This window comes from Schistocerca serialis, chromosome 1, assembly GCF_023864345.2.
Source record: "Schistocerca serialis cubense isolate TAMUIC-IGC-003099 chromosome 1, iqSchSeri2.2, whole genome shotgun sequence".
In the NCBI taxonomy this organism is placed as follows: Eukaryota; Metazoa; Arthropoda; class Insecta; order Orthoptera; family Acrididae; genus Schistocerca; species Schistocerca serialis.
The window spans coordinates 872,588,232-872,611,494 of record NC_064638.1 but is presented as its reverse complement, the minus strand read 5'-3'; the positions used below and the strand labels follow the sequence as shown (position 1 = coordinate 872,611,494).

At 43.6% G+C, this 23,263-nt stretch overlaps 1 protein-coding gene across 4 annotated transcripts in view; it reads right to left on the bottom strand.

The window, feature by feature from the left end:
- The window catches only part of LOC126486149 (DDB1- and CUL4-associated factor 6-like), a 227,199-nt gene that overhangs the window by 90,178 nt on the left and 113,758 nt on the right, over positions 1 to 23,263 (bottom strand). For 3 of the 4 annotated variants that reach the window (XM_050108929.1, XM_050108927.1, XM_050108928.1), the window contains exons 10-11: positions 4,328 to 4,468; positions 4,168 to 4,249 (exon numbers count right to left, since the gene is read on the bottom strand). In XM_050108929.1, coding sequence (XP_049964886.1) covers positions 4,168 to 4,249; positions 4,328 to 4,468 — 223 coding nt within the window. The remainder of the gene's footprint in view (positions 1 to 4,167; positions 4,250 to 4,327; positions 4,469 to 23,263) is intronic. The other variant, XM_050108930.1, reaches the window with a different exon arrangement.

Sequence of the window (23,263 nt, the reverse complement as noted above, 5' to 3'; positions counted from 1 at the left end):
AATCAATGCTAAACCATGATGGTATAACATCAAAATGTCCAGAGCAATACACGAACTGACAACATTCGTTATCACAATATTTTATTCAGTTGTATTTATGTATCTATATTTTTTCCAAATGTCCAGAGCAATACGTGAACTGACAACACTCATTATCACAATATTTTATTCACTTGTATTTATGTATGTATATTTTTTCCTTTGATAGTTTATCATATTAATATATTGTACAGTAAGTGCACATTTTCTTCTGTGAATACCATGACTGAGGGTAAGATTTCGCATAATCTTTCAATGTGGCTCTTAAGGTATTACATTTTGTATGGTGTTTGCTATCCTAGCTTCTTTAGGGACTGCATACTGCAGCTGAAATCTGCATAAAATTACCATTAACACTGACGAACATAATGAAATAATAGAAAAGATAGTTATAATTTTGCTTTTATACATGGCTACCTGTTCTTACACTGATGAAGAGAGCATGGTACTTCTTTGTTACAACAGAAACAGTAAGCAACACATACAAGAAAATAAAAAACAGTGTTACTGACTTAAAGACTTGGCTGTCTATTACTGTGTACTGATAGAGGGAAAACTCAACAATCTTGTTCACAAAGTAATCACAGCCACCACTGTCAGCACAATAATGATATTTGTACTACTATTTCTGTCAGTCCTCAGCCATCAGCAGATTGCAGCACTGAACCAGCAAGATAATTAAAAAATTAAAAATAAAAAAAATTGCACGAGAACTAAATTATTACTGAATAACTGCATTATCTACCAGAGTCTGAGATTACAGTTAACATGGTCTCCTATGTCACTGACAAGTAACATGAGCTGTAATAGTCTTATTACATGTCACTGGCACACACTATACAGGGTGATCAGAAGCTGTCTGAAAAGGTTACAAGAGTGTTGCATGGGAGGATGTGCTGAGAAACAATTGTTAAGAAAAAAATCGATACAGTGAGCTGTTTCCAAGTTATTTAGACTTAGAGTTAGTGAATCAGGTAGACATGAGTGCAAATTCAAGTACCTGCAAGTGCTGAAAAGCGGTAATGCACAAATATCTGTGGGTTCGTGAGTTACCACTTACTCTAATGCTCATTACCAGTTAAAATGTGACTTCTTCAGAAGTAATAGATTTAAGCTAGGTGAGCAAAGCTTCATTTGTTTGGTTCAATGAAACTGAACGAAGAATACATCTCTGGTAGGTGCCTGAATTTGCATGCACTATGACCTGATTGGTCAGCTTCAACACTAAATACTGTAAATTTCAGATGGCACAATGTACAGAATGTTTTTCTTAACAATTATTTCTCAGCACAACCTCTCCTCCAATACCGTTACAACTCATTCGGACTGTTTTTGACCGCCCTGTATATACACTTAAGAGCCAAAGAAACTGGAACACCTGCCTAATATCACGTAGGGCCCACGTGAGCATGCAGAAGTGGTGCAACATGTTGTGGCATGAAGTAGTGTTGGAGGGAATTGACACAGTTAATCCTGCAGAGCTGTCCATAAATCTGTAAGTCTACAAGGGGGTGGAGATCCTTTCTGACCAGCATGTTGCACGACACTCCAGATATGATCAATAATGTTCATGTCTGGGGAGTTTAGTGTCCAGTGGAAGTGTTTAAACTCAGAAGCGTGCTCCTGGAGCCACTCTGTGGCAATTCTGGATGTGTGGGGTGTTGCATTGTCATGCTGGAATTGCCAAAGTTCGTCAGAATGCACAATGGACATGAATGGATGCAGGTGATCAGACAGGGCGCCTACATTCGTGTCACCTGTCAGAGTCGTATCTAGACATATCAGGGGTCCCATATTACTCCAACTGCACATGCCCCACACTATCACAGATCCTCCACCAGCCTGAACAGTTCCCTGCTGACATACATGGTCCACGGATTCATGAGGTACACGTCCATTCACTCAATACAATTTGAAACGAGTCTCATCTGACCAGGCAACATGTGTCCGGTCATCAACAGTCCAATGTCAGTGTTGACGGACCCAGGCAAGGAGTAAAGCTTTTTGTTGTGCAGCCATCAGCTTCAAAAGCCCATATAAATGATGTCTCATTGAATGATCCACACGCTGACACTAGTTGATGGTCCAGCATTGAAATTCGCAGCAATTTGTGGAAGGGTTACACTTCTGACATGTTGAACGATTCTCTTCAATCGTCGTTGGACCATTCTTGCAGGATCTTTTACCAGCTGCAGCGATGTCATAGATTGGATGTTTTACTGGTTTCCTGACATTCATGGTACACTCGTGAAATGGTTGTATGGGAAAATCCCCGCTTCATCGTTACCTCGGAGATGCTGTGTCCCATCAGTCATGCCCTGACTACAACACCACATTCAAACTCACTCAAATCTTGATAACCAGCCATTGTAGCAGCAGTAACCAATGTAACAACTGCACCATACACTTTTTGTATTATATAGGAGTTGCCGACAACAGTGCCATATTCTGCCTGTTTACATATCTCTGAATACACATGCCTGTACCAGTTTCTTTGGTACTTCAGTGTAATTACAATATTTCAGTAATGATGATCTATGCTGCTACCTATTGCAGTCAAGAAACGTTTAAAATATTGCAAACCTGGACCATATCTTCCTTAGAAGGTGTCACTGTCGTAGTGGTTTAAAAAAATTTTTTAAAGTCTAGAAACATTAAATCAACTTGATTTCCTCTATCTGTGGCACAGAGGACATCATTTGAGGAGAGGGCAATAATTATGTGGAGCAGTTCTATTTCCTTTTTTATAGATGGATGCGACCTCTAATTTACATGCACTGGGGCCTCACTGATTTTTACCAATTTCAGCTGTGTTTCAACAACACTAGTCATGATTACTAGGTTGCTCATCTCAATAGCAGCACAGCTATTGAATGATGGCAACATTCCTTGATTTTTCTATGTGAAGGAACATTTTGAGGACACAACTCAGTTTTTTGTTTTTACCTGTTTTATCCAAGTGTCTGAACACTTGTTTTTTGGCGGCACTTATAGTATTAACAAACAACTAAAATTTCTTAAGGTTTCGTAACAAGCATTCTTATAGTACATTAATAAGGTAGACATTGCCCTCCCAGCAGGCAAGTGCACTTTAATTCACATCTGCCTATTTGGGGACATATGCTTTGTTTTGTACTTAGTGTATTGTAGGTGCCATTTCTTAAGATTCTTCCCGGTATAATCTGTATATCAAGGAATATCTCCAACATCTCTAATTATTCTAAGGTACATACATAGTTTTCTACAGCCTGGTCAAAATTTGGTTGATCTCCACCATTTCTAATTATTCTAAGGTAGATACATAGTTTTCTACAGCCTGGTCAAAATTTGGTTGACCTTAGAGACAGTTGCTCCACATGTTCACTGCCCATATCAAATGATTCTAATTTGTGTCTACGAAATGAAGTGACTTCCTTCATCCATTTCACTAAACTTGTGGACTTTTCTAGATCTTTGCATGCTGGTGCTTATAGTTATTACACAATACTGTGATCACTAATCCCAGTCTCTTTGCGAACATTCTCAGATACTGGTTCTTTTTGTTGCCTTCAAGTCTAGTATATTCCCATCAAGGGTAGGTTCCAAAACAACTATTCTATGCAATTTTCACAGAAAGCTTTTATAACATAAAGGTTCCTCTTGTCAGTCACTCATGAAGTTGTCAATTTTGCCAATCAACTGTAGGTTGATTAAAATCTCTTTCAACTTTTCCATCAGAATTGGAAATACACGTACAAATGTATGAAGGTTTTCTCTGAAGTTACCAGTTACTTCTACAACTAAATCTCACGGCCAATAGAAGGATCAAATAAGAACTTTCTGCTCCATAGATCCTTCAGCTGAAAACAATTTAGACAGAGTAGATTTTACAAATATTCCTGACCAGACGGTGTTTGAAAACAAATTTCATTTTGCTCTGATCATAACTGTGCCCAGCATAGCAAATTTCAGAGCTCACATCAGTGATTTACTGATTAAGAAAGGCTGAGCGTATTTTCCTACTTTTGAAACAAACAAAAACAAATTACATCACACTGATTCACCTTTATGAAACATATTTATTAAGGTGTAATTTATCTCTCAAAGTGGAGGGTAAAAGGAGAGGCATATAATACTTCAGATCCGTACCTTCTACTAGCATTAAGCAAGAGATCATCATCATCACTGTCATTGTACTCATCTTCACCATCAGCAAAAGCTTGTGGCTGACCTGTAAATAGCACTTGCATTAAACATCAGCTGCAATATCTCACATTTTATGATGGCTCGATTTCACAGTTAAGCCTACCATCTGCTGGGATGTCGTCTTGCACCCTGCTAGGACCAGGAACTGCTCCATCAGGTTCTGTAGGTCCTTCAGAAACTCTGTCATCTTTATCTGCCTCTGAAACAGTACTGTCCATCTGCTCTTCTGTTCCGTTGCTCTCAACTTATGGACATAACAAATGGGAAAATACATTAACATTAAAAGTACAAAACGCACAACAATAAAGACAGCTCATTTGTTAAGATTTGATAGAGAACTGTAGTCTGTTAATGAAAAAGGCTTATTATTTCAACAACTGCACTCCAGGAGTTAGCATCTGTGCATTAAAAAAACATTTTTCTGAATGGCTACTGACAGTTTTTAAACTTTTACATTTCAACAAATCAAGTTTATTAAAACTACGCAATAACTAGACTAAATTTGTTAGTGTGGTTCCGTAAAGAGCAACTGCAACATTAATGTTCTTCAAACAGCAAAGGTTTTGTTACACAAATGGGCACAAAGTGAGTTGTCGCATACACAGACAAACAATGGAGTGCATGTACAATGAAACTTTTGCTATTCACTTTGTACACACTGTAGTCAAAAAATATGTAGCTTATGTCCATCCAAATGATCATTAGAATATCATGTACAAATCTGAAGTAAATTTATCACGAACTTCTCAAGACATTTACTACCAATGTTTCCCCTTTATATCTTAGTCTAGATATAAAGTTTCACTGATACTTAGAGCCCATATACAGATCATAATAGCTCCACGATTCAAAACTATGATTGTAATCACCAAATGTTGAAAATACATTTACTAACTCCAAGACATATTGTTCATAGTTCTGTCATTAAAGGATGGTTTATAATAAGAAAAAGCTAGAGGTATCACAACAAGTTAAGCCAGTATTTAACTAAAAAAGTTTTCCAATTGTCGTTGAGATTCATCCCCATGTGGGGTTGCTGGTTCCCCATTGGGCGCCTCCCCAAGTAGCGGATAGGGGAACATCCTCCAGATATGGAGGGTACCAGGGAAATAAAAATACCTGGGGCGGACCAAAACCAGCAGGTATGAGAGCCAATGGCTTGGAAGAAAGACAGAGGAGCCCCCAACCATCAACTGCTGCCTTGCAGTCAGTAGAGGGATCTACAAAGGATAAGGATGTTCCCCTGAAAATGGAACCAGCTACCCGGCAAGCTGCAAGAGGCAACCCCTCAAATGGTTGGGCAGAAGAGTAACAATCTTTCCCTGTAAAAATCACTTGTTGTGAATGCTAACAAAGGAGCAAGCTGGACAGATATTCTGATGAGGACCCCAGCAAACAAAAAAAGGATAAGAGATATGTACATAGGAAAATGGAATGTGCGGAGCCTATACCAAGGTGGAGCCCTATGGCAGCTGCTAACGCAAGTAAACAACTACTGTATAAAACCATTGGCTCTCCAGGAAATTAGGTGGAAAGCAAGTGACATAATGGACTCAGGAAATTTCACAATCTTCTATAGCGGCGGAGGACGAATATCTATGGTACAGGTTTTGTGGTCGCTAAAGGACAAATATGCTGTAATGTGCTTCGAACCAATCAATGAACAGATGTGTATATTAAGATTAAGGGGAAAATTTTTCAACATAACAATTATAAATGTATGTGCACACACAGAGGTGGCAGGTGAACTACAGAAGAATGAGTTTTATAGCAAAGTTGAGCAGTTGTATGATAAGGTTCCTAAACATGTTAAGGTCTTAATAAGAGACTTGAATGCAAAAACAGGAAAAGAAGAGGATTATCAGCCAACTATAGGAAGACATAGTCTCCATGAAATGTCAAATGACAATGGAATTTGGGTTGTAGATTTTGCTATAAGTAAAAACATGACTGTCAGCAGCGCATGGTTTCCACACAAAAATATACACAAAGAAACATAGATGTCACTAGATGGTCAAACTAGAAATCAGATAGACCATATACTGATTGACAGGAGGCATGGATCAGACGTAATGGATGTTAGGAGCCAACATGGAGCTGACTGCAATTCAGACCATCATCTAGTGAGACCTAAGTACAGGCAAAGGATCTCACTGCTGAATAAACAAAAAGGCCACAAACAGAAAAGTTTTGACATTAACTAAAGTCAGAAGAAATACGGAGAATGTATCAGGCAAAAATAGAAGCGGGGATTAAGAACAATACCGACACATCAAATGAACATATAGAAATAATGCGGAAACAATGTAAGACTGCAACCCTCGAGGGAGCTGGGGAGGTTTTGGGACATGTACAGGCTCAAAGGAAGGCAGTTTGGTTTGATGAAGAAAGTATGAGAAGAACTGAGGAGCGTAACATAGCATGAATGAGATTATTTCAGAGCAGAGCTAGAGAAAATCTGAATGAATATAATGAGAAGCACAGTGTAGGCAAGAGGGTTTGCAGAAAGAAAAAACAAAGCACTAGAAAAGAAAAAATTGGAAAAAATTGAACAGCTAGGATAAGAAAAGCAAGTACATGAAATGTACCAAAAGATTAAAGGAAGAAAGGCTGTGTTTCAAGCCAGAACAAATATATGTAGAAATAAAGAAGGAGATTTGATAGGAAAGAGTAATAAAATATTCGACAGATGGGCAGAATACTTCCAAGAGTTACTGAACCCAGAAGTAGAAGGACTAGAACAAGAAGAACTGGTGGAAATAACTTATTATGGACCAGAGGTCTTAACAGCAGAACCCACTCTGGAGGAAGTGATACAAGCCATTAAGACCTTAAAAAATATTAGGGCACCTGGAGAAGACCAGATCCAGGTGGAACTTCTCAAAATGGTGGGGAAGCATTGTGGAAAGCAATACATAAAGTAATACTGAACATCTGGCAAGAGGAGAGCATGCCAATGGAGTGGAAAACGGATATTATGTGCCCCATACAGATAAAAGGAGATAAATTAAACTGCCAGAATTACCGAGGCATATCCCTGCTAAATACTACAAATAAAGTGTTCTCCAAGATCCTAACTAGGAGGCTTACTCCCTATGTGGAAGAGAGAATTAGAGACTATCAGAGTGGCTTTAGAAGAAATAGGTCAACAACTGACTAAATATTCACACTGAAAAACTTTATGAACATAAAATAAACATACATCAGCTTTATACTGATTTTAAACAAGCCTACGATATCATCTCAAGAGTGACATTATGGAATGTGATGGAAGAGGCAGGAATACCTAAGAAGCTCGTTAAGCTTACTGTGATGGCCCTCAGTGAAATCAACTGAAAAGTAAAAATACAGGGCGAAATCTCCAGAGAAGTGGAAGTGAAGAAGGGACTGAGACAGGGTGAGAATATCTCCTCACTGCTATTCAACCTCTGCCTAGAAAAAGTCTTAAGTCAGATAGAGATAAATAGAGGAGGAACCATTTTTAATCATTCACTGTAGTACCTGGCCTACGTAGATGATGTGGCATTACTCGCAAGAAACACGGCTGTGCTGGCTGATGCCTATCAACAACTGGTAGTTAATGTCGAAAAGCCCAAATATATGGCAATGACCAACCAGTGAAACCCACCAAATCTGAGGATAGCCGACAAGAAGTTTGAAAGGGTGAGAAACTTCAAGTACCTCGGATTGACTATCACAGAGACAAATGACATCAGCAACGAGATGAAAGCTGGAATAGCAGCAGGCAACAGATGCTACTTTGACACACTACCCATGCTTAGGAGTTCACTTCTATCACGAAAGTCTAAAATCCTCATTTACAAAACAATTATAAGACCAGTTGTTATGTATGGTGCCAAAACATGGACCATGACTGCAAATGAGGAAAGGATCCTTAGCATTTGGGAGAGAAAGGTTCTGCATAAAATATACGGCCCAATATACGATCAAGAAGTTTGCCGCATCCGTACAAATGCAGAACCAGAACAACTTTTTGAAGAACCTGACACTGTCACTACCATTAAAATAAGAAGACTGCAATGCGCAGGACACATGGTCAGAATGGAGGAAGATACACCCAATCCCCTGCCACAGGGATCATACCCCAGTGGAAGACACAGATGCGAGAGCTGCCCAATCCAACCACCCAGCACCATCTATTCCAGTACCGTCACAGGTTTATCCTACTCCATCAGAGATCAGGCCATCTGTGAAAAAACAGCCATGTTATATACCAGCCTGCAGTAACTACTGCACACCGTTTTACATCCCAGAAAGAGATGGATGGACAGAATTGAAGAAGACATGGAAAATCTGGGTGTCAGAGGACGGAGACGGAAAGCCATGGACTGGACAGAATGGCAGGATATTTGATGCAGGTCAAGGCCCTCCAAGGGCTGTAGAGCCAAGTAGTAGTAGTAGTAGTAGTAGTAGTAGTAGTAGTAGAGATTCATCAGACTGTAAACAAACAAGTTTTTGTACAAAAAAATTAATTGTACACATAAAGTGCCTAAGTATAAAAGAATAATGTATGGAAAGCTCTGGTTGATAATTTTGAATTATTTAGGAATAAAGAAGATGACTCAACGAAAGGCAGAAGTGCTGTGTCATCAACAGGTACACAAACAAAAGGTACAGAGCTTAGATTGCTTTTGAATTAATCTTCCTTTTTCAAGCTTGTAGGAAAAACACACACAAACACATACACGCTCACTCACATGTACACAATTTTCTCCCTACATTGTGCTCTGTCATCTGCCAGCTCTTTTCTCTCGCCCATTGTGAGTGTACTGTGGTTAGGTGGCGGTGTGGGGTGGGATGACAGATGGAGAGATGTGGGAGGCAGAGAAGGAGAGGGGGGGGGGAGTGCATAGCGGCTCATGGGAGAGTGGGGAACTGTCTGTAAGCTAGATAGGTGTGTTGGTAGAGGGGGCAGGTGGCAAACAGCTGCGCATGTGATTTCATAGACTAGGGCGTAAGATAACAGCACACAACTAGCTGATGTGGAGACACAACAGGAAGGTTCTGGGAGTGAAGGATGTGCTATAAGAACAGCTCCCATCTGTGCAGCTTTGAAATGCTGCTGATGGTGGGGAGGATCCAGATGGCACAGGCTGTGAAGCAGCCATTGAAATCTCGCAGTTTGTGCTCTGCTGCATGTTGTGCCACTGGGTGGTCCACCTTGTTTTTGGCAACAGTTTAGCGGTGGCCATTTAATTTAGTTGAAAGATGGTTGGTTGTCATACTAATGTAAACCATTGTGCAGTGCTTGCAGCAGAGCTGATGTATAACAGTGCTGCTTATACTTGGGCACAGCCCGTGGTGATGTACATTAAGCCTGTGACGGGACTGGAGTAGATGGGCTGGCTAAGTGGATTGGGCAGGTCTGCATTGGGGTCGTCCACGAGGGTATGATACTTGTGGCAGGAGACTGGGGGTGGGAGTGGCATAGGGATGGACTAGGATGTTGTGGAGCTTAGGTGGGAGGCGGAACACCAATATTGGGAGTAGTTGGAAGTATCTTGGGTAGGATGTCTCTCGTTTGTTTCAGGGCATGATGATAGATAATCAAAGCTCTAACAAAGGTTGTGTTTCAGTCATTCCAGTCTGGTGTGGTACTGGGTGACAAGTGGGGGCACTTCCTACATTAAAGATACCAACCACTTCCTGCAACGGCTCTCCATCATCGGCACGCCCTTACCTCCCAGTCCACTACTCGTCATTGTTGTTGCAACATCCCCATACTCCAACGTCCCTCATGCCCATGGCCTTGCCACAATTGAACACTACCTATCCCAATGCCCTACAGATTCCAAACACACCATGTCATTCCTCATTTACCTAACCAACTACAGTCTAACCCTTAACTACTTCACCTTTGAAGGGAAGATATACAAACAAATTCATGGCACAGCCATGGGCACCTGTGCGGCATCCTCCTATGTAAATCTCTTCATGGACCACCTAGAGGAAACATTCCTAGCTTTCCAAAACCCCAAACCCCTGGTCTGGCTCAGGTTTACTGGCAACATTTTGATAATCTGGGCTCAAGGCCAGAACACTTTTATCCTCATTCCTCCAGAACCTCAACACCTTCTCTCCCATCCATTTCACCTGGTCCTCCTCCACCCATTGTGCCACCGTCCTAGATGTCCATCTCCTCCTCTCAGATGGCTCCATCCACACCTCGATCCACACCAACTTCACCAATCACCAACAGTACCTGCACTTTGAAAGCTGCCACCCCTCCCTCACCAAAAAATCCCTCCAATACTGTCCGGCCAACTGAGTAAGAGGCATCTGGACTGATGAGAACTCCCTCACCCAATATTCTGAAGGCCTTACAAAGGCCTTTGCAGACAGGCAATACCCTCCAGACCTAATTCACAAACAAATCTCCCATGCCAATTACCCAAACACACCTGATTCTCACATCCATCCCAAAAACCAACCATAAAGAAGCTAATACCACCCCAGAGTGGAAGGACTTCCTCACATACACCTGATCTTCACATCCAACCCAAGAGCCAACCACAAAGAAGCACCCCTCTTGTCACCCTATACCACCCTGGATTAGAACGACTGTACTATGTCCTTCGTCAGGGCTTTGGTTACCTATCAACATGCCCTGAAATGAGGAACATTCTACTCAAGATACTCCAACCATTTCCATAGTGGTGCTCCACTGCCCACCGAACCTCAGCAACATCCTCGTCCATCCCTATACAACCACTACACCCAATTCCCTGCCACAGGGATCATACCCCAGTGGAAGAGACAGATGCGAGAGTTGCCCGATCCACCCACCCACCACCATCTATTCCAGTACCATCACAGGTTTATCCTACTCCATCAGAGGTCGGGCCACCTGTGAAAGCAGCCATGTTATATACCAACTTGCTGCAACTACTGCACACCGTTTTACATTGGTATGACAACCAACCAGCTTTCAACAAGAATGCATGGCCACCACTAAACTGTTGCCAAAAACGAGGTGCACCACCCAGTGGCACAACAGGCAGCAGAACACAACATGCAAGATTTCAATGGCTGCTTCACAACCTGTACCACCACTTTTCTGAGTTGTGCAGATGGGAGCTATCCTTACAGCACATCCTTCACTCCCGTAAACTTCTTGGCCTGACCCCCTCCCCTCACTCAATAGTTTCTGTGTGTGTGTGTGTGTGTGTGTGTGTGTGTGTGTGTGTGTGTGTGTGTGCGCGCGCGTCACAGACCATCCCCTGCCTCAGTACCCCCACCCAATTTGTGTCCTCGCATCTGCTAGTTGTGTGTTGTTGTCATGCCTTAGTCTATGAAATTGAGTGCCCTGCCATCTTCCACCTGCTCCCCTCTACCTGCATCCCTAGGTAGTCCATAGACAGCGCCCGCTCTCCCACGAGCCACTAGATGCTTCCCCCCTGACCCCATCCCTACCTGATGCCTCTCTCCATCCCTCACCCCACCCCAAACCACACAGCCACCTCACCACAGTACACTCACTGTGAGTAATGAATGAGCTGGCTGTGGACATGCACAATGTAGGGAGACAGGCTTCTTTCATGTGAGTGAGTGTATGTGTGTTACTGTGCCCGTTTTTGGTACATTTGTAAAAGGTAGTGCATTCTGAAAACCATCCACACTCTGTACCATTTGTTTGCATATCTATCGATGACATAGCACTTCTGCCTTTTGGTTAGTTGTCTCCTTTATTCCTAAATAATAAGATCAAAGTAGCTGCACATCTATGCTAAGACAAAAAAGGGGAAACATTGTTAGCAAATATCTCGAGAAGTTCTTTCTATGATATTATAAACATTTGGACGCACATATGCTATATATTTTTTAAACACCAATGAATACGTTTTCTGTTAAAACAAACCGCAAGAAAGAAAATGCTGTGGTGTGAAAATGTGCTGATTCATTTTCTTTCATGCAATCAGTTTTAACTATGACAGCAGGACATTTAAACCACTAGGCAAACGGTTTCTCCCACAGATAATGTTTCTCAATGTATGTCATCTTAAACAAAACTTGTATACACAACAATGTTTTCTTTTCTCCATCGCAGCTGGTTTTAACAGAAAACCTGTATAATACGAAAGTAGTATTTATTGCTTATTAGCTTATGAATACTACTATGCAATCTGATTCATCCAAAACTTTTTAATGTTACCCATTCACAGATTAAAACTATGTGAAATAGTGTCATTAAAGCTGCTATTTGCACAGATCCAGCAGTTAGAGGGATCTCTCCCATAACCCACATGAAAAACATATTTTTAAAAGGGCAACAGACACTTGCTGTGAGTTTGCTACTGCAGCATTTGTAACTGCATGAACTGACATGAAAAGTGTATTGTTCCATCAGTTAGTGCACATTCTATAGCCATGAATCATGACCCTTTGAAAATGAAGCTTAGATATCAGCACTGATGATGTTTGATTTGTGGGGTGCTCAACTGTGCGATCATCAGTGCCCATACAGAGTCCCAATTTTTACAATGTCCAATGTTTCACTCAATCCAATCTAGCAACTGTCATGAATGATGATGATGATGATGACGATGATGATGATGATGATAAAATGATGAGGAAAACACAAACACCCAGTCCACAGGCAGAGAAAAATCCCCAACCCGGCTGGGAATCGAACCCAGTACCCCATCATCCAGAGGCAGCAACGCTAGCCACTAGATCACGAGCTGTGGACAACAGCACTGACAATAGTGCAAATCATTTAATGCTTTCTACTTCCATCCCTAGAAAGCATCACCAGTAGTGTCCATAGGTAAACAATATGCTGCAATTGTATTGACTGATGTATACTGCTGCACTGCATTTTAGCCTGGTAGTAATGTTTACTGATTATTGGTAGTACAATGAGTACTTCCAAGAGTATATATAAACACATACCAAACTTCATCTATTCTCAGACAATTACTGAGCTCAGAACAAGAATCACACTCTTAGTGGATTTCTGTTGTACTTAACCAAGAACAGAAAATTCAACAAATTCAATATCAATTTCCAGCCATAGGCTGCAGCTTTTTACCCTGCAGTAGGGACTTCAGTATTATAAAAAGGAAACTAGGGAAAAAGGACAGTGCGTTTACTGTGCATGATATCATAGAAGTGATTCTTACAAGATCAAAACAAGGTAAATTTCTCATTAGAGTGGCTGCTGCTTCTGAAGTACATCTACATCTACATGGATACTCTGCAAATCACATTTAAGTGCCTCGCAAAGGGTTCATCGAACCACCTTCAGAACTCTCTATTATTTCAATATCGTATAGCACGAAGAAAGAATGAACACCTATATCTTTCCGTAAGAGCTCTGATTTCCCTTATTTTATCCAGGTGATCGTTCCTCCCTAAGTAGGTCGGTGTCAACAATATATTTTCGCATTCAGAGGAGAAAGTTGGTGATTGGAATTTCATGACAAGATTCTGTCGCAATGAAAAACGCCTTTCTTTTAATGATGTCCAGCCCAAATCCTGTATTGTTTCTGTGACACTCTGCCCCATATTTTGCGGTAATACAAAACATGCTGCCTTTCTTTGAACTTTTTCGATGTACTCCGTCAGTCCTATCTGGTAAGGATCCCACACCGCGCAGCAGTATTCTTAAAGAGGACGACAAGCATAGTGTAGGCAGTCTCCTTAATAGGTCTATTACATTTTCTAAGTGTCCAGCAAATAAAATGCAGTCTTTGGTCGTTCATAATTGTAATATCTAGGTATTTATTTGAATTTATGGCTTTTAGATTAGACTGATTTATCGCGTAATGGAAGTTTAACAAGTTCCTTTTAGCACTCATGTGGATGACCTCACACATTTTGTTATTTAGGGTCAACAGCCACTTTTCGCACCATTCAGATATCTTTTCTAAATCGTTTTGCAGTTTGTTTTGATCTTCTGATGACTTTATTAGTTAATAAACGACAGCGTCATCTGCAAACAACCAAAGTCGGCTGCCCAGATTGTCTCTCAATTTGTTTATATAGATAAGGAACGGCAATGGGCCTGTAATACTACCTTGGGGAACGCCAAAAATCACTTCTGTTTTACTCGATGACTTTCCATCAATTACTATGAACTGTGACCTCTCTGACAGGAAATCACAAATCTAGTCACATAACTGAGACAATATTCTGTAAGCACGCAATTTCACTACGAGCCACTTGTGTGGTACAGTGTCAAAAGCCTTCCGGGAATCCAGAAATACGGAATCAATCTGAAATTCCTTGTCAGTAGCAATCAACACTTCATGTGAATAAAGAGCTAGTTGTGTTTCAAACCATGCTGACTGTGTGTCAATAGACCGTTTTCTTCAAGTTAATTCATAATGTTCGAACACAATATATGTTCCAAAATCCTGCTGCATATCGATGTTAACGATATGGGCCTGTAATTTAGTGGATTACTCCTAATACTTTTCTTGAATATTGGTGTGACCTGTATAACTTTCCAGTCTTTGGGTATGGATATTTTGTCGAGCGAACGGTTGTATATGATTGTTAAGTATGGAGCTAATGCATCAGCATACTCCGAAAGGAACCAAATTGATATACAGTCAGGACCAGAATACTTGCTTTTATTAAGTGATCTAAGATGCTTCACTACTCTGAGGGTATTTACTTCTATGTCACTCAATATTCGAATTCTGGAATATTCACTTTGTCTTCTTTTGTGAAGGCATTTCGGAAGGCTGTGTTTAGTAGCTCTGCTTTGGCAGCGCTGTCTTCGATAGTATCTCCAACGCTATCATGCAGGGAAGGCATTGATTGTTTCTTGCCGTTAACATACTTCACACACGACCAGAATCTCTTTGGATTTTCTGCCAGGTTTTGAGACAAAGTTTCGTTGTGTAAACTGTTATAAGCATCTCGCATTGAAGTCCAGACTAAATTTCAAGCTTCTGTAAAAGATAGCCAATCTTGGGGATTTTGCGCCAGTTTAAATTTGGCATGTTTGTTTCGCTGTTTCTGCAACAGTGTTCTAACCTGTTTTGTGTACCAAGGAGGATCAGCTCCGTAGTTTGTTATCTCTCAATTGCTGCCGATACTATTTCTTTAAATTTTAGCCACATCTGGTCTACACTTATATTATTAATTTGGAATGAGTGGACATTGTTTATCAGGAAGGCGTCAAGTAAATTTTTATCTGCTTTTTTTGAATAGGTATATTTATTGCTTATTTTTCGAGGATTTGGGGATTACAATATTCGATCTCACTACGACAACCCTGTGTTCAATAATCCCTGAATTGGTTTTGATCTTCATTATTAACTCAGAATTATTTGTTGCTGTGGTGTCACCGCCAGACACCACACTTGCTAGGTGGTAGCTTAAATCGGCCGCGGTCCATTTAGTACATGTCGGACCCGCGTGTCGCCACTGTGTGATCGCAGACCTAGCGCCACCACAAGGCAGGTCTCGATATACGATAGAGCACTCGCCCCAGTTGTACGGACGACATTGCTAGCGACAATACGGACGAAGCCTTCCTCTCATTTGCCGAGAGACAGTTAGAATAGCCTTCTGCTAAGTCCATGGCTACGACCTAGCAAGGCGCCAATTGTAACAGTGCATGTATCTTACGAGTCGCATTTGTATAGTCAAGAGAGATGTATCACAAGGAGTCATTAAAGTTAAGTATAAAGCAGCTACATACTTTTCTTGCTACCATTCAATAGTTATCCTGTTCCAGAATTCACGCCCGTCTGCGTTAGATAGCGTGCCTATCGGCCCCCTCAAAATAACACTGTGTCGGCACTTCTGTCGACACATCATTTGGCGACGCGGCTTAAAGGAAAAGTGTTCTTTCTGATTGCTTACATTTATTTGTGTCATGGCTTCGCCACAATCTCCAGATGTACTGTCCGAATTTTATCGCTTGCAGAATCAGCAGACGCAGGCGTTATTGGATGCCCTTGGACAGCTCGTCCAGGGTCAACGTGCCATTCAAACCAATGCGGCAGCCGCCGCTTCACCGCTACCGCAGCCACACCATGCCGTTGCACCGCCGTTTCGCAGTTTTAACGCGGCGCACGAGTCGTGGCCAGAATGGTCCCGACAGTTCGCCTTCCATCTAGCCGCCTACAGAATTCAAGGTAATGAGCGGCAGCCTTTTTGCTTTCTTGTGTCGGTGTGTCCACCTACCGTGTGATAGTGAAATTGTTTCCCCGACGCGACGTAGCAACTCTGTCCTACGACGAAATTTTGTCTGCTTTAGATGCCTATTTCAAAGAAACAGTTAATGTGGTTGCAAAAAGGTATACGTTCTTTCGTACAAAACGTACGGCCGGTCAAACTAATAGGGAGTGGGTAGCAACATTGCAAGGACTTACTAGGGACTGTGCCTTTGACTGTGACTGTGGTCTTTCTTATTCAGATACAATGGTGCGTGATGCAACTGCACAGAACGTTTCTGATGTTCACATGCGGGAGCAAATTTTGAAACTAGTTAATCCCTCCCTTCAACAAGTGATAGACATATTAGATAGACAAGACACACTTGACTGTGCTCAGGAATCTTTTGAAACTTCGCCAGCCGTGTGTAACATTAACCGGCCCGCCGGGCGAGCTGCGCGGCCCGGTAAATTGCCCTCGCGCACGTCCGCACAGCTGCCGCCGCGCGCTAAGCCAGGTGTGCCGCGCCAGCACACAAATGCAGTGAAATCATGCCCGCGGTGTGCTACTCAACATTCGCGTAAACATTGCCCATCACGCCAAGCTATTTGCTTTTTCTGCAATAGGAAAGGACACGTTCAAAGTGTTTGCCAGAAAAAGCTCAGATCAGACAATCACAATCATTCCAGGCCCTTTGCTTCGTGCCGGAATCGAACCAAGGACACTCAGGATTGTGGACCTTCGCCCATGGACATTCATATAGTTAATTCCGCTTCGTCCAGTGCCACTTTCTCTAACAGTGACTATGTTCGTCCCACAAAAACTGTGCGTCGACGTCGCCAGAAATCACGTCCATTAGCAAGTGATTCTGTACCAGTGTCTGTTCAAATTGCACGAGACAGTCGCTCTTGTCGTCAGCAGGACAGTAAACTTTTTGTAGATTTGGACTTTAATGGCACGGTCATTCCATTCCAGCTCGATACCGGAGCTGCTGTTTCATTGCTCATCACGACACGTACAAACAACTGGGCAAACCTCCGTTGCGTTCCACAAATGTTAAGCTAACCACATATTCAGGACAGAAAATTCCTGTGTTAGGACAGTGCAGCCTTCTTGCAACATACAAGGGACAAACGAAACTTGTGTCATTTTACGTCCTTCGTTCTTCTACTGCAGTGAACTTGTTTGGTTTAGATTTATTTCAGTTGTTTAACATGTCTATTGTAAATCAGGTCCTATCAGTGAATCAAACTGTGCCTTCAGACAGTGTTTCTCGCTTATGTGATGAATTTGCAGACATTTTTGCACCGGGCTTAGGTTGCGCTAAAAACTATGAAGCACATTTGGAACTGAAAGTCAATGCGCAGCCGAAATTTTTCAGAGCGCGCAATGTTCCCCACGCATTGCGTGATGAGGTCGCAAGAACATTAAACGATCTAGAATCACAGGGTGTAATTGAACGTGTGCAAGCTTCTCTCTGGGCCTCACCCTTAGTAATTTTGCCAAAACCTTCCGGAAAATTGAGACTTTGCGTGGACTTCAAGGCCACGGTGAATCCACAACTAGTGACTGCTACTTTTCCCTTGCCCCGCCCGGAAGATCTTTTTGCTAAACTGTGCCCGGGAAAATATTTTTTAAAGTTGGACCTAGCCGATGCGTACTTGCAAATACTGGTGGACGACGAATCCCAGCGCGTATTGGTGGTTAACACGCATCTTGGATTGTACAGGTTCAAAAGACTGCCATCCGGGTGTGCATCCGCCCCTGCATTGTTTCAGCAATATTTACAAACTATTTGTGCGTCGGTCCCTACTGCAGCAAACTATCTGGACGATATAGTGATCTCCGGACAGACAGAAGAAGATCATCTTGCGAACCTACGAACATTATTTCAGGTCTTGCGACAAAATGGTCTTCGCTTGAGGAAGGACAAATGTGTGTTTTTTGCTCGTGACTTACCATACCTGGGACATGTCATTAATGCCCAAGGCATACATCCGAGTCCAGAGCACCTCCGTGCCATACAAGAATTGCCTTCGCCGCTGAATGTGAAACAGCTACAGAGTGTGTTGGGTAAAATTAACTATTATCATAAATATGTGCGCAATGCCTCTTCCATTTCAGCTCCGCTTCATCGCTTACGCCGTAAAGGTGTAAAGGAATGCGAACGCGCCTTTCGCCAGTTGAAATCGGCGTTGCTTTCTAATACTTGCCTCACGCCTTTCGATCCCCAGAAACCCCTTTTGTTGATGGTACATGCATCGGATTTCGGGATCGGTGCTGTGCTTGCGCACAAAGTTGGCTCCCATGATCGCCCTATTGCCTTTGCGTCCAAATTGCTCTCGTCTGCGCAAAGAAATTACTCACAGATAGAGAAAGAAGCTTTGGCTCTCGTGTTTGGTGTTACTAAGTTCCATGATTTCTTGTATGGTCGTCACTTCACCATCATCACAGACCACAAACCTTTGACATCGCTTTTTCATCCGACCAAGCCTGTACCTCCGCGTACAGCGCAGAAATTCATTCGCTGGTCTATTTTCCTCTCGCAGTACCGCTACGATATCTTGTATCGGTCCACTGCTAAGCACGGAAACGCCGATGCATTGTCCCGTTTGCCTGTTGCTGAGGATAAAGCATTCGATTCTTCCGAACTTGCTTGCATGTTCATTGATTCGGAAACCGATGAAGTGGTCGAATCGTTTCCGATTGATTTTCGTCGTGTCGCTACAGCCACAGCTGCTGACCCTGTCCTTGCTACCGTTTTGCGTTTTGTTGCTACGCAATGGCCTTTGTCAAAGTCTCGGATCGAGGATCCGTTGGTTCGCCGATTTTTTGCTCATCAGGAGAGACTTTTTGTTCGACGTGGTGTTTTGTTGTTGCGTTCTAATAATGATCAGTCCAGAGTCGTGGTCCCACGTTCGTTGCAGTCCTCTGTTTTACGGCTTCTTCACCAAGGACATTGGGGTATAGTGCGAACAAAACAACTTGCTCGTCAGCACTGTACTTGGTTCGGAATCGATGCTGCGATTACGAATATGTGTTCTTCTTGCATGGCGTGTGCCGAACAACAATCCGCACCGCCGCGAAAAGTCTTTGCATGGCCAAAAGCCACTTCCCCTTGGCAACGCTTGCGCATTGATTTTGCTGGTCCATTCTGGAATGCTCGATGGTTGGTTCTGGTCGATGCCTTCAGTAATTTTCCTTTTGTTGTCCGGATGTCTTCCACGACGTCCTCCGCCACCATCCAAGCGTTGTCTGCTGTCTTTTGCATTGAAGGTCTTCCGCAGACTATTGTTTCCGACAATGGCCCACAATTCATGTCCGCAGAATTTCAGTCATTCTGCCAGGCCAATGGTATTCAACATCTGACATCCGCGCCGTTTTCGCCTCAGTCAAACGGTGCCGCTGAACGATTGGTCCGGACTTTCAAGTCACAGATGTTGAAATTGAAAGAGTCGCATTCTCGGGAGGACGCATTGTTGCTCTTTTTGTCTTCGTATCGCTCTCAGCCCCGAGATGGTCGCTCGCCGGCTGAGTTGCTCCATGGTCGTCCTCATCGAACCCTGATGTCTTTGCTGCATCCGCCGCATCAGGTTCCTGTGCAGCGGCAGACTCATGCTTTTGCTCCAGGCGACGTTGTATTCTATCGCAACTATCGCGGTTCATGGTGTTGGCTCGCAGGGCGCATTCTTCGCTGCCTCGGCCGTGCGATGTATTTGGTTTTGGGGTCCTCTGGTGAGGTGCGTCGGCATCTCAATCAGCTGCGCCTCTGTCGTCGCACGGGTTCTGCCGCTCCCTGTCTGCTTTCAGCGACGGTGCCGTCCGGTCAGCGCCCTGGGGACCCATCTACTGGCTCGCCTCATCCCCAGGTGTTACCGAAGATGCCTTCCATTTTGCCCCATGGCGATGCGCCGCCGCAGCAGCCGTCGCCGCCGCCGCCGGTTCTCCCGCCGGCGCCGCCCGCATTCGACGCTTCGCTGCAGCCGCCAAGCGCCTCCCTGGGTCACGCGCCGCCGATCGCTTCCCGTGACCAGCCGTCCTCCGCCATGGACCTCTTGCCCGCTCCGGACCACATGACGTCATCGCGCGTCGGGTACCCCGACGCAATGGAGGTCGACCCTTCGGCCCCTCCTGTCTCATTACGGGCGCATACACCGCATGTTGACGTGCACCCTGGACTAGGTTTTCAGGCGTTTCCTAGATCCCCTCGGACCGAATGGCCGGGTGCGGGTGGCACAGCCTCACCTGTTGTTAGGCTCCCCACCTCATCGCATACGTCAACATGGGGTCCTCCCCACGGCGGGCGGAAGCCTTATCACACGACCGTTCGCCGATTTGCGGGGGAGGAATGTGGTGTCACCGCCAGACACCACACTTGCTAGGTGGTAGCTTAATTCGGCCGCGGTCCATTTAGTACATGTCGGACCCGCGTGTCGCCACTGTGTGATCGCAGACCTAGCGCCACCACAAGGCAGGTCTCGATATACGATAGAGCACTCGCCCCAGTTGTACGGACGACATTGCTAGCGACAATACGGACGAAGCCTTCCTCTCATTTGCCGAGAGACAGTTAGAATAGCCTTCTGCTAAGTCCATGGCTACGACCTAGCAAGGCGCCAATTGTAACAGTGCATGTATCTTACGAGTCGCATTTGTATAGTCAAGAGAGATGTATCACAAGGAGTCATTAAAGTTAAGTATAAAGCAGCTACGTACTTTTCTTGCTACCATTCAATAGTTATTCTGTTCCAGAATTCACGCCCATCTGCGTTAGATAGCGTGCCTATCGGCCCCCTCAAAATAACACTGTGTCGGCACTTCTGTCGACACATCAGTTGCTACAAGGTCAAGTGTGTCTTCGCGTGGACTCATGAACCATCAGCTCGAAATAATTTTCAGAGAATGTGTTTAGCACAATTTTGGATGATATTTTATGCATACCTCCGGAATTAAACATGTCTTTTCGCCAACATATTGAGGGTAAATTAAAGTCACCACCAACTATTATCATATGAGTCGGGTACGTGTCAGAAATGAAACTCAAGTTTTCTTTGAATCTTTCAGCAACTGTATCATCTGAATTGGAAGCAGCAACTGTATCATCTGAATTGGAAGGTCGGTAAAAGGATCCAATTATTATTTTATTCCGGTTGCCAACAATGACCTCTGCCCACACTAACTCACAGGAAGTATCTACTTCAATTTCGCGACAAGTTAAACTACTTCTGACAGCAGCAAACACGCCACTGCCAACCGTGTTTAGCCTATCCTTTTGGAACATCGTTAGGTTCTTCGCAAAAATTTTGGCTGAGCTTACATATGGCTTCAGCCAGCTTTCAGTGCCTATAACGATTTGAGCATCAGTGCTTTCTATTAGCACTTGGAGCTCTGGTACTTACCCAACACAGCTACGACAATTTACAACTGTTGTACCAATGGTTCCTGTATCTACGTTCTTCCTGTGTTCAGCCTGCACCTTTTGTGATTGAAGCCCTTCTTGCGTTTTCCCAAGACCCTCTAACCTAAAAAGCAGCCCAGTCCACGCCACACAGCCCCTGCTACCCATGCAGCCACCTCCTGCGTATAGTGGACACCTGACCTATTCAGCGGAACCCGAAACCCAACCACCCTTTGGCGCAAGTCGAGGAATCTGCAGCCTACATGGTCGCAGAACCGTCTGAGCCTCTGATTCAGACCCTCCACTCGGCTCTGTACCAGAGGTCCGCAATCGGCCCTGTCGACTATGCTGCAAATGGTCGGCTCTGCTTTCATCTTGCAAGCGAGATTGGCAGCTTTTACCACTTCTGTTAGCCACTCGAAACCAGAGAGAAACTCTTCTGATCCAAAGTAACACATATCATTGGTACTGACATGAGCAACCACCTGCAGTTGGCTGCACCCTGTGCTCTTCATGGCATCTGGGAGGACCCTTTCCACATCCGGTATGACTCCACCCGGTAAGAACACAGAGTGCACATTGGTTTTCCTACCCTTCTTGTCAGCCAACTACCAATAATCCCACCCTCTATGACTGCCCGGATCTTGCAGGCTGAGTGGTTTTCTCAAACAGGACAGGCGACAGTATCTGGCTCAGCGACAGCGTCAGCCACAGACAGCACCTGGAACTTGTTAGTCAGGCAAACGGGGGAGGCCTTACGTGCGGCCGCCTGGGAAGTCTTTCGCTGCCTGCTTCGCCCTGGGGCAACATCCAACTCGACCACAGGTGAGGGGTCAGCCTCAGAGCGAGCAGGAACTGGGTTGGCCACCGGTGAGGACCGATCAGAGGGCTCTGATGGGCTGGACGTCCATTACATCCCCACGGCCGGCCCACAACAGTGGTGCCCACCCACTGCAGCCTCAAGCTGTATAACCAAAGCCATCACAGCCTGAAGCTGAGAGTGAAGTGTCACTAACTCGGCTCACATCCGCACACAACAATTGCAGTCCCTGACCATACTAAAGACCATGGTAAACTAAACTATGCAGATAAACAGACTATCAGCATGTGCTATGCAACTCTACTGTAGACCCTGAGGAAAACACCATGAACTGTGTCTAGTAATACGCAGATATTCAAAAACCTAACTACCAGAGCACTCAGGTGAAACTAAATAATTTTCCCGATTAGGAACTTGTAATATGTCACAAAGTCACTTTACTTTCCGGTGCAAATGAAAATGTGAGAACTGTGGCTATTAGATATTAAATTTACATGCAGAAACTCAAGAAACTAAACTATTAAAGAGCACAGATGATACAATAAAATTCGCTCCTGGTTAGGAACTCGTAAATGTAACAAAAGCAGTTACTTCCCTGTTGCTGTGTGTCTCGGTCAGCTATTACTGCCTGACTAGGCTTCAAATCACGGTGCCAACAGTACTACAGAAAAACCAGATATTTGGAA